Here is a 12,192-nt window from a genome sequence, read left to right on the forward strand (position 1 = left end):
GTGCCAAGACCCAGCCTGCGTCGAGTACCACACCACAGAAACTGACGCGCTACCGCTTCCATGTCTCTGAACCATTTCCGAGGTATTGGGTAGAGGAAGTTCTGTAACAGATAAAGACATTAAGAGACATTAAGCGCCCAGGCCAAGTCTGGCAGCAAGGCCACTTGGACACCCAGATATTTGAAACTGTTGCGCCTGATAGGGATGTCCCGCTGCCAGTCCACACAATCTCTGGATGGGTGTAGAGGCACCAGCAGGGACTTGCTGGGATTGAGAGTCAAACCGGAGGCCTCTGAGACCAGGCCCAGGATCTGCAGTGTCCAGGGTCCACTAAGCGCGGGTTAGCCAGAAAAAGCAGCACGTCGTCCACGTAGAGAGCCACCTGGTCCTCTAGCCCTGTGGGCCAAGTCCATCCCTCTATCAGGGGATCTTCTCTGAGTATCTTTGCCAGGGGCTCAATCGCCAACGCGAAGAGAAGCGGAAACAAGGGACACCACTGGCGAGTGCCTCGACTTATGGGGAACTGGTCTGAGATTACTCCTTTCACCTGCACTCGAGCAGTTGGGTTGGAATAAAGAAGTTTCACAAGGCCGCGAAACCTGGGCCCGAGCCTATCACTCATTAGTACCTGGTCCAGGTAGGTCCATTCTACAGTATCGAAGGCTTTCTCAAAGTTCAACAGGAGGAGCGCTAACGGGGAGGCCAGAGCATCACAATGGGCCAGTGCTACATGTAAGCGCCTAATGCAGTGCCTCATGCTTCTCGTTGGCATAAAACCGCATTGGTCCAGGTGGATCAGCGAGGGGAGCACCCTGTTTAGTCTGGTTGCTAGAATCGTGGACAATACCTTGATCTCTGTATTGAGAAGGGAGATGGGGGGTATGCGGAGCAATACTGTGACGGGGGTGAGTCTTGAGAATCACTACTATAGTGGCTTGATCGATGCCTGAGGGAAAGCGGCCTGTCACCTCGGCCTCCTCATACATAGCGAGCAAGTGGGGGCCTAGGACATCACCACACTTACTATAGAGTTCAGCCGGGAAGCCGTCCGGTCCCGGCGTCTTACCCTGTGATAGCGTCTCAATCGCCTCCCCAACCTACTCGAGGCTAATGGCCTCATCCAGCCTACCCCTATCTGTCGGTGAAAGCCGAGGGAGGACAACATCCCCCAGCAGAGGGGCCTCCTTTTCTGGTTGCAGGCGTGGCCGTTCTGCATAAAGTTGCGCTTCGTAGGTGGCAAAGCTCTGCGCAATTTCACCGGCGTTTTAGAAAGAGCTTTCAGTTTGTCAATTATCTCAGGGATAACTCTATCTGCCGGCGGCCAGGTCGACAGCCAGTGTAGGAGCTTCCCATTCTTGTCCCCCCAACCGTACACCCGAGCTGCTGAGGCCAGCCAGATGTGCTTTGCTGTCTCAAGAGCAGAGTATCTGATCTCTTCCCTGAGCAAGGTAAGCTGTCTCCATGCAGAAATGGACACGAGACAGCGAGCTCACGCTCGAGTCGTGGTGCCTTGGCCTCTAAGCCTGGGACCCTCTGGTCATGTGCTCGCTCTTAAATGCATAGAAGGTGTCTAGCATGCCCCATGAGGGTGGCCTTGCAAGCTGCCCAAATCGGGCACCGACCCTAAATTGTGCTCGAAGTACTGTGTAAGGTGGTCCTTCACTGCTTGAGTATACTCTCTGTCCTAGAGAAGCCAGGTGTTCAGACGCCACAACGGGCATCGGGAGGGGTCTGTATCTCCCAAACTGACTTATAACGGGGATGGTCTGAAACCCTGTGCGGCAATGTCTCTGCCCAGTGACATTGGCAACGTCTAGTGCCGGCATAAAAATAAGATCAATCCTAGCGTGTGTATGGTGAGCCGCTGAAGTGTGAGTGTACCGCCGGTCCCTGGGGTGCCACACCCGCCACACCTCGCACAGGCCAAGGCTCTGGGCCCAGCTACTCAGCCCCGACGCCTGATAAGCGCGACCTGCGGACACTGGGCCAGAAACATCCAACGCAGGGTCCAGAACAGAGTTGAAGTCTCCACCCAGCAGAGTCAGTCTGGGCGGGAGCCCTTAAACCACGTCGCAAAGAGCTTGCAAAAAGCAATCAAATGCATTGGGAGGGGCGTAGGCGCTTATAATATTAACCGGTTGTGCTCGGAGCGTGCCAGACACCACAACGTAGCACCCATGAGGATCTGACTGGGTAGCAGTTATCACCCCCCTGGATCCCCTGGAGAACCCTGCATGGTAGACTTTGTCGTATCCCCGCCATGCGAGCATGGGGCATTTAGTGCCTAGCAGATGGGTCTCCTGGAGCAGAACCACGGATGGGGCGTATCTACGAAGAGCGTGAAAGACCGCAGATCTCTTGATCTTATCCAGGAGCCCTTTCTCATTCCACAAAAGGACCTGGGTCAACGAGGGCTGTGCGTGGGGTGCACCTGAGAGGTCATGTGTCGCATGCCCGCCAGTGGGCCCAGGGGTGACCACCCGAAGAAAAGGGAATAGGTAAAGTAACGACAATTAAACCATACTGAAACATCACAACGTAACATCCTGATTAACTCCCAACCCCCAACCACCTCCCACCCCATACTTAAACCCCCGAAGCATCTGTCACCCAAAGACCCAACCAGGAACTGAGGACCAAAGGGTCTGTCATTGGTGTGGAGTTGTGGACCCCTCCATTTAGCCGGATTATCTGTAATCTAGCCTCCCCCCACCGGGACCATCTTCGACCAGGGAAAATGCACCCTCGAGTGAGATCGCCGGCTGGAGACTATGCCGCCACTCATCAGTCGAGCGCAGGAGTCTGGCTGAGACGATCTTCCTCCTCTGCTTGCAGAATCTTGGGTTCCAGAGGAGTCCAGGAGGTGTTCTTCAGTCATGCGACCAGGTCCCAGCATCGAATCCCTGCCCACGAGGCTGTCCGGACCACTTCGCTTCCTGCCACGGAATCTGGTGCATCTGCATCCCCCTCACGTGCCCACCAGCCAAAACGCCCTCTTCGGTCAACCAGTCCCAAGCCGCCTCAGGGGACTCAAAGAAGAAGGACTTCCTGTCCATAAGGACCTTCAGATGAGCGGGGAAGAGGAGCATATATGTGAGCTGCATCGCGCTGAGATTTTGCTTAACACTTTCATAGGAGCGGCGCCTGGCGCCTGGCCTGGACCTCACGGGTGTAATCCGGGAACACCAGAATCCTGTGATTTTCCCATCGAAGGTCTGGGCAGAGTCTGGCCTCTTTAAGGATGACATCACGGTCCTTAAAATTTAAGAAGCAGGCGATCATTGGTCTCCATGGTCCACCAGGCCAGGTGCGGGGTGTGAGAGCCCTATGCGCCCGCTTTATTGCAAACCAGGGGGGGAGGCGCTGCTCAGGCATCCAGGATCTAATCCAGTTCTCCAAGAACTCAAGCGCCTGGTTCACCTCCACCCCCTCGGGAAAGCCAACAAAGCGCAGGTTGTTGCGTCTAGAGCGGTTCTCTGCATTTTCATCACAGTGGTGCAACTCGCCCGTGCGGGTCAACAGCTGGGCTACTTTAGTCTTGAGTTCTGCAAGTTCATCCTCCGCCTGGGAGACACGGCCTTCCACCTCCGTGATTCGACCTACTGCAGTCCGGAGGTCTTTCCACAACAAACCCACATCCTCATGCACCTCGCCAATCTTACTTTCCACTGTAAGCTGCGAGGACTGGATGGCTTGGAGGATCGCACTTACGCCCCCACACCCTGGGGGGGTGCTTGTGTGGTGAACTGGTCAATCCATTGTTGTGTCGCCGGGGGCTGCCTGCTGGCTCTGTCCTTCCCCATAGTGTCTCACTGAGCCGGGCCAGCGCCCCACACTTCAACGTTATGGTCTCCTCTCAGGGCAGCCTCAACCACTGCCACCCAGTAGCACGAAGGCAATGGATTCCGGAAGAAAGCAGGCCTCCCGGTAGCCTCACCGTTAGCTAGTCCAGTGCCCTGGGCCCTCGTCCACAGGGGCCGCCACAAGATCTGCCACCCACGCGCTGGGGTCTCCCATCCACCAGCCACGTGCACAGGGCCCCCAGGGAACTTCAGGGCCCTGGGGGGCAGTCTGGTGGGCTCCCGTCTTCTCGACACGTCTGATCCGTGCCTGGGCCCCAGCCCCATACCATCCACCAGGGCGGCCCAGGACCAGCCACCGCCTCCTCTCGCTCCTCCATCACACAGGCCGGGCCCCCTAAAGGCACTTTTGCCCCCGGGCCCACCACCCAGCCCCGTGGGAACCAGCCGTTTGCCCCTGCGCCGCGGCCAACCAGGCCTCAAATCTCCGCTCCTCCGCACTCTCCCACCTACCTCGGAGGTCTTCTGCCTTCGCCCGCCCCTGCTCCGGCTCTGCCGCAGGGGACCGTCACCTCCCTGATCCGCTCAGAAACCGAAGGCGACCGACCGGCCGCCTCCTTGTCACTGCTCACCAGGCCGTGGGCCAGCCCCACTCCTCCCGCGGGGCCTGGCCGGGCCCACCGGGATCACCACTTGTATCGGCGCCGCACAGGCTGAGCACCGCCCGTCGGGCTCCAGAATCGGGCCCCGGTCCACGGGCCGCCTCCACTCTGCTGGTGCACTCTCGGAGGCCGCCGCGTCTCCAACGGCCGAGCCCCGGAACCGTGCGGCACCCAGAGGGCGGCCCCGGCTTCCAGTCTTCTCCACCCAGGCCGCAGCGCCTACCCGGCCTCACGCAGCACCACTGATGCTTCCGCACGGCGCCCGCCCAGCCAGTTTCGCTCCTACCAACTCCCCCCTCAATCGTAGATCGCCGGGGGGCGAGTTTATGGCCAGGATGGTGGAGGCTTCTGCCAGCGGATGACGGAGGGGTCCGGAGCACTCTTGGAGTGCGACCGCCATCTTGACGCCAGAAGCCACCTATTCCACCTGTTCTTACAGTGAAAAAAAATACAATCTATTTTCAATGTAGCAGGATAGCTACTTTGAGAGGGAAACACTGAATTATGACATATTAGTTTATAATGCTAATCACAGATTGACAACTGTTAAAGAAATATTTCAATAAATATGTTTAATAGTTAAAGACCATCCAATGTAATGGTAGTCAAATAAATTAACTATTATGTAAAAAATACTTTAGAAAAGTTAACTTTTGGTTGCCTAAAGTCTATGGAGGCCTTTCTGGAAGTATTTAACTGTCACCTAGCAGTTGAATGGCTACACTTGCTGTGAGGCATGAACTGCTTCCTCTACAGGGACAATGAGCCCTGGGTGTGGGCAGGTGTTTTCCTCCTCTTTACAGGATGGTTCGGTGGATGCAGTATACCCTTGATGACTTCAAAGTTCCTCCCTTGTCACAGGCAAATGTAGGTCACACTCCCACTTTATCCTTCTAGTCATTCGGGTACCAAACCCAGTGAGAAAGAAACTTTCCCCAGAACTGGAGCTGTGAGCATTCTCTTTGATATTAGAGTATTAAATCCTGTTTCAATGCCACATTCTACTTTACAGGTCTGCTGGGGTTTCTTTGGGTGCACTCCAGAGGAATTAAACGAAAAAAGAATACCAAGGCCCGTATTTATACTTTTTTTAGTGCCGCATTTGCGCCGCTTTGTGACGCAAAACGGCGCAAACCTACAAAATACAATGGTATTTTGCAAGTTTGCGCCGCTTTTGCATTAAAAAACGACGCAAATGCGGCACTAAAAAAGTATAAATACGGGCCCAAGAATCTTTGTGTGTATTCACTGTATGGTTTTTGAAAGCACAACTTTGATTTTACCAGACTTCTGTCTCTGAGTTTGTTGGGGGTGCAGGGACTTCCTAAAAATAGATTTTTTAGATTTTTTAGATATGAGAGGACACTAGGATTAACATAACACAGTATCCACACACACCCCATCCCTCAGAATGCACAACAGTGTATGACCTCCTGTGAATTTGAGTTAATTGCTGAGATGCTATAGAATAGCACATTTCTACACATGAACAGCCTCAGTCTCAACGACGCTGACACTGTGATGGTCAACTGCCTTTCCTTCTTTGATAGGAAATTAGGGTGAGTGGGTTTGGAGTATTTTTCCAGGCAATACCTCCAGCCCCTCTTCCTGACACTAAGGGGAATATTTCCAAGAAGTGGAGCAGCGCGGTCAATGCACCAAAATTGGCAATGCTGCACTGCGTCACTTCTAAAACACAGAGATGTGCCATATTTACTAGAGTACTGTGAATCCATGTGTTTACCCCTGCTGTGGTGCTACATTAGCTGCCAAGTGCCAACACAGCCATCCTTGCGCCATCGTGCAAGGATGGCTGCGTTGTGGGGGAGATTGTTTTTGTGCAGGGAGGGACAACTTCCTGGACAAAAACAATCTTCAATGGCGATTTGCTCTTGCTATGTGTGATGCAGAACTCAGCACCCATAGAAAGAGCAAAAAATGAGGAGAAATGAAAGCATTAGATTTTGACTCTGCTTCAGGGTTATGAAATCTAGTAAATCTGAGGGCAACATCAAAATGCAATGGATGTTGCTGTGGAATGCAACACCCATTGCAAGTCCCTTCCACGCAAAGTGCTACGTGTGAAGGGACTTTATTTACAAGGTGGCATTAAGCCACAAAACATAGTTTACCATAGTTTACCATGGCCTTATAAATAAGGCGCAGTGCACAGCACCACCAGAGCATCACACAAAGTGATGCTGTGGCGGCACTAGGGGTTTGTAAATATTTCCCTTGTCTGACTGCTTTTGAGAATGTTGTTTTATTGAGGATGAAAGTGAAATACTATTGCAGGTGGAAGTGTGATACTTTATCTTCTGCAACTTTATTAATACCGCAAGCTTTCTGTACTTTAGTTTGCAAAACTCAAACATTGAAAACAATTTATTTTTTTAATTGCAGGATACAAATCATATTACTAGGACCTGTGTCTCATAAATATTTCACTGAAAAAAAAAATAGTAGGATATCTTTGTTGCTTGAACATGACTGTATTCTACATAGATTTGCAGTGAAATTGCCACCGTTAACATTGTAAATATTTCTGGCATTCTGAGCTGTCAACAAAGACTTGCTATACAACACATTAATGGAATATAAAAGGTACCTTCCATAGCAGCATAGGTTGCAATGTTAGATTACATAAAAGAGAATAAATGTTTGTGTGGGCACTGCAAAGAGTGATTGATTTTTAAGCACACTCCTGACCAGTATTGCTGGATTTAATAGATGTATCATCCCTAATCACTCAATCAAACAAAATGCTAATGTGCCTATTTAAGGGATACACATGAAGCTCTATTGTCACAGTTAAAAATAGCATACATCCAAAGGAGAAAACATTTATTTCACAGCACAAGAAGAGTCAAGGCACATTCTTCAAAACCCTCAGCATCATACAATGCACCTAAATCTAAGGTGGTCCCAAATTTATGCAGCAGGCAACTTCAGCAAAAACCCCAACTGACACCTCACACACTTACCCCCCCTGCAGGAATTGGAACAAGAACACCACGACCAGCTACTCACCAGCCTCAACAACTCACCCATACCAGACATCCACAACACTAATTCAGCTGCCCGAGACTTCATCAACTGGATCTCTGACTGCGCCACACCTTGGCCCCCATCAACAAACCCTATAACAGACGCACATCAATGAAAGCTAATTGGTCCTCCCTCCTAAAGGAGCCCAAACAAAACTTCAGATGCCTAGAAAGAAAATGGCACACCAACAAGACCCCCACCAACCAGAAAGCCTTCAAAAAAGCCATAAACACTCCCCACCAACTCATCAGGACCACCAAGAGAAAAGCCTTCCAGGAACACATCAACAACAACCCACACAACAGCAAAGAATTATTTGCGATCATCAGCAAACTGACCAACCCAAGTGCAAATTCCACAGATATCATCCCCTCACAAGAATGCTGCAATAACCTCTCCATCTACTTCCACCGCAAGATAGCAGATATCTACGACAGGTTCCCGACCCAGGACCTTCCCATGCCCACCACTGGCATATCCACCAATGAATCTCCCACCACCTACTCTGCTGGGCCAACATCGCAGACGAAGAAACCCTCAACATCATGAACTCCATCCCAATCCTGCTCTCCCTCCGATTTGTGCCCCCACCACATCTTCAACAAAGCAATCAGCACCATTGCACCCAAACTCCGGCACATCATCAATTGCTCCTTTGAAACTGCCACCTTCCCAAAAATCTAGAAACATGCCGAAATCAAACCCTTACTGAAGAAACTCACTGCAGACCCGGAAGACCTCAAGAACGTCCGGCCCATCTCTCTGCTCCCCTTCCCAGCTAAGGTCATTGAAAAGGCTGTCATCAGACAACTCACCAGACACATCGAACTCAACATCATCCTGGACCCCTCACAGTCAGGCTTCCGGAGCAACCACAGCACCGAGACCACCCTTCTCCCCGCCACAGACAATACCCACATCCTCTTAGACAGGGGTGAGACCGTGGCTCTCATACTCCTCGACCTGTCCGCTGCCTTCGACACCATCTCCCACTGCATGCTACAGACTCTTCTCCAGGATGCCAACATAAGACAAAGCACTAGAATAGATCACCTCCTTCCTCTCCGACAGGACCCAAACAGTCTGACTCCCCCCTTCTACTCAGAGGCCACCAAGATCATCTGCAGTGTCCCTCAAGGCTCCTCTCTGAGAGCCACTCTCTTCAACCTCTACATGGCCCCCCTAGCCACCATCGCCAGACACCACACACTCAACATCGTCTCATAAGCCGACAACACTCAGCTAATCATCTCCCTCACCAACAACCCACACAAAGCCAACACCAACTTTCACAACGGTATGAGGGCAGTCGACGTCTGGATAAAGGAGAGCTGCCTCAAGCTTAACACTGAAAAAACAGAAGTCCTCGTTTCGTTATCAGCAACAACCCCTCAGTTTGTGACATCTCCTGTTGGCCCACTGCCCTCGAAAGCGTTCCAACCCACACCGACCACGCCCGCAACCTTGGCTTTATCCTGGACTCAGCACTCTCGATGAACCATCAAGTCAGCAGAGTCTCCTCCGCCTGATACAACACCATGCACATGGTCCGGAAGATCTTCAAACAGATCCCAACTGAATCCAAAAGAACAGCGGCCGCCTAGACTACGACAACGCACTCTAAGCTGGAACCATCACCAAGGTACAGAAAAGACTGCAACGCATCCAGAATGCCTCCTCCCATCTCATCATGAACATCCCCAAACACAGTGACACCTCAGATCTACTGAGAGACCTGCACTGGCTCCCAATAGACAAGAGAATCACTTACAAGCTTCTCTCGCACACCTACAAAGCCCTCCACAATGCCGGACCAGAATACCTCAACCAAAGACTCCACTTCTACACACCCACCAGACAGCTCCGCTCCACCGACTTTGCACTCCCTTCCCATCCACCTCAGAAGATCTCCCACCCTATTGCAATTCAGAGAGGATCTCACAACTTGGCTTTTCACCTGACCCCCTCTATTCATCGACGGCCTCCCACTTACTGCCCCTTCCCCCAGCGCCTTGAGACCCTAGCGGGATCATTCATGGTTTACAAGTATTATGATTGATTGATTGAGAATAAAAAGGAAAGATGACTATAAACATCTTTGCCAATGGTGTTGTGAAAGTACAGTCTAATGATAGACATCAATGTCAAAAAGAAAGACATTATGGTGATATTCTCCTACCTGTAGTAATTTACAGGCTTGCAGAGCAACAAACATCCCATTCTACTGATACCTCTTAGATGAGAACCATCTTATTGCTGAAGGAATCACTAAAACATTTACTCACCAAGGAAGCACAAATAGGTCTAACCTGAGGTGGCATGGCGGACAAAAGAATGATGGATTGAAAGGCTATGCAGAGCAATTGCCAGTGGCTAGAAATTATTGCAAGCGTCCTCTCACCATCTTTTGTGGATATGGTGTGGTGTGGGGAAACAGCGACCATCTTCTGCTATACATTTTTTGTGCCCCATGGAGAAGTGATCATGTGTTTGAGATACTTAGTCCCATATTTATACTTTTTTTTAGCACCGCATTTGCATCATTTTTTGACACTAAAGCGGCACAAACTTTCAAAATATAATTGTATTTTGTAAGTTTGCACTGTTTTTGCATCAAAAAGCGGTGCAAATGCAGCGCTAAAAAAGTATAAATATGGGCCTTAATCTTTGGATGTTTCATTTTCAGGAATTAAATGATTTCACACTAATGTAACACCCAAATATTGCAAAGGAATATCAGTTATTACCATTAAACTTAGAACTTTCAAGGGCTTGTTACTTTAACTCTCTTCTGTCTGTTAAATATCTGCTGCACGCTGCAGATACTCTTGCTCAACATAGGAGGAGAGACAGAGTGATGGAGTCCGTGTCATTGGTATTTAAGTTGTATGGGAGCTATAATTTAATTTTTTTGTGGAGGAAATAAAAAGATGACTTTTCACTGCTGGAAACTCTGTTCATGAAAATATCTAAAACATCCTGTCAACAAAGTAGAATAAATTTCATAATCAGATTCTGCACTGATGAGGTTAACATAGTAACACTTACCAGTCTACTTTGTGTATTCTGCAGCATCATAAAACTTAAAATGTAAATGCTAAATCCCATCAGAATGTTTATTAAAGCAAAGGTGTTCTTTGTATTAATGTGCTAAGAGCTTCTTTGACATCCTTATTTCTGAGGCTATAGATCATGGGATTTAACATAGGGATTATAACTGTGTAAAACACAGATGCCACTCTGTCCTGATCCATGGAGTAGATGGAACTGGGTCGTAGGTACATGAAGAGCACTGGAGTGTAGAACATAGTAACACAAACCAAGTGGGAGACACAAGTGGAAAAGGCTCTTTGTCTACCTTCAGAGGACTTTATGTTTATGATTGTCCAGATAATACATGTATATGAAAGGAGAATAACAAAAAGAGATCCAACTTCCACACAACCAGCCACAGCGAATAGTACAATCTCGTTGAGTGTAGTGTCAGAGCAGGAGATCTTCAGCAGGGGAGGAATGTCACAGAAGAAGTGGAAGATCAAATTATCCTCACAGAAATTCAGTCTTAAGATGCAAAGTGTGTGTATCAGGGAATTAACTGAACCAATTGTGCATGCTGCAATAACTAGAGAGATGTAAACTCTCTTGGTCATGAGAACATGATAGTGCAGGGGCTTACAGATAGCGTTGTACCTGTCATAGGCCATTATTGCCAGGATAAGACCATCCATACTTCCAAAGGCAACAAAGAAAAACAGTTGTGCCAAACATTGGTGGAAGTCAATCTTTTGTATTTCTGAAAGGAAGTTGGCCAACATGTTGGGAGTTATCACCGTAGAGTAACAGAGATCGACAAAAGACAAGACAGTGATCAGGAAGTACATGGGTGTATGCAAACGAGGAGAGATACTAATCAATGCAATTATGCTAATATTGCCCAGCACAGTAGTTATATAAACTCCAGTAAAAAGAATAAAGAGTGGAATCTTGAGGCGTTGGTCTTCAGTGAGTCCTAAGAGGATGAAATCCTTCAGAGATGTCTGGTTCATTAAATGCATCTTTCAAAATGGATTCTGCTGGGCACTAGTAACTTCTGCAGAACAATATGATAGTCATTATGTACTGATGGTACACTATGTCATTTCTAGCAAAACACATGCATCATTTTCATAAACACTAAATTGTTTAAAAAGACTTCACATAACATTAAATCTAAATCTGACAGGAGTTGTTGAAACCCTTTTATTATTATCATTTGATGTTAGTGCCATTATTTAAGACACCCACCCCTCCGTGCTGAATTTTAGCATGGGGATAAATATGGCGCTAAGGACATATCTTCTTTTTCTGGATGGGAACGCCTACCATGCATCTCATTCACGTAAGGTATGTTTTCACGTCCAGAAAACAATGTTAACTCCATAACTTAAAAGTATAAATATGGAGTTAGGTTTGAGCTGAATTGACACTAATTCAGTGCAAACCTAGAATAAATATGGGCCTGAGGGCTACATGTATTTACCTTTTTTCTTGTCGCAAACAGCTCGATTCGCAGAATTAGGCCTTTTGCAATAAGAAAAAAGCATTTTGGTATGTATAGACCGATTTTTGCGATTCCGTAATATATTTACCAAATCAGAAAAACGGTTTGCGAGTTGCAATTAGGAAGGGGCATTCCCTTCCTA

At 48.7% G+C, this 12,192-nt stretch overlaps 1 protein-coding gene across 1 annotated transcript; it reads right to left on the bottom strand.

Moving 5' to 3' along the window:
- Positions 1 to 10,629: 10,629 nt before the first annotated feature.
- Positions 10,630 to 11,565, bottom strand: LOC138287039 (olfactory receptor 8D1-like). The gene has a single exon (XM_069227399.1). It carries the CDS (start codon positions 11,563 to 11,565, stop codon positions 10,630 to 10,632), a length of 936 nt encoding a protein of 311 aa, XP_069083500.1.
- Positions 11,566 to 12,192: the final 627 nt, after the last annotated feature.

The sequence above is a fragment of the Pleurodeles waltl genome, chromosome 4_1, assembly GCF_031143425.1.
Source record: "Pleurodeles waltl isolate 20211129_DDA chromosome 4_1, aPleWal1.hap1.20221129, whole genome shotgun sequence".
NCBI classification, from domain to species: domain Eukaryota; kingdom Metazoa; phylum Chordata; class Amphibia; order Caudata; family Salamandridae; genus Pleurodeles; species Pleurodeles waltl.

Bases quoted from the DNA above. Each gene is read 5' to 3' on its own strand.
- LOC138287039 (XM_069227399.1), bottom strand. From the start codon at position 11,565: ATGCATTTAATGAACCAGACATCTCTGAAGGATTTCATCCTCTTAGGA.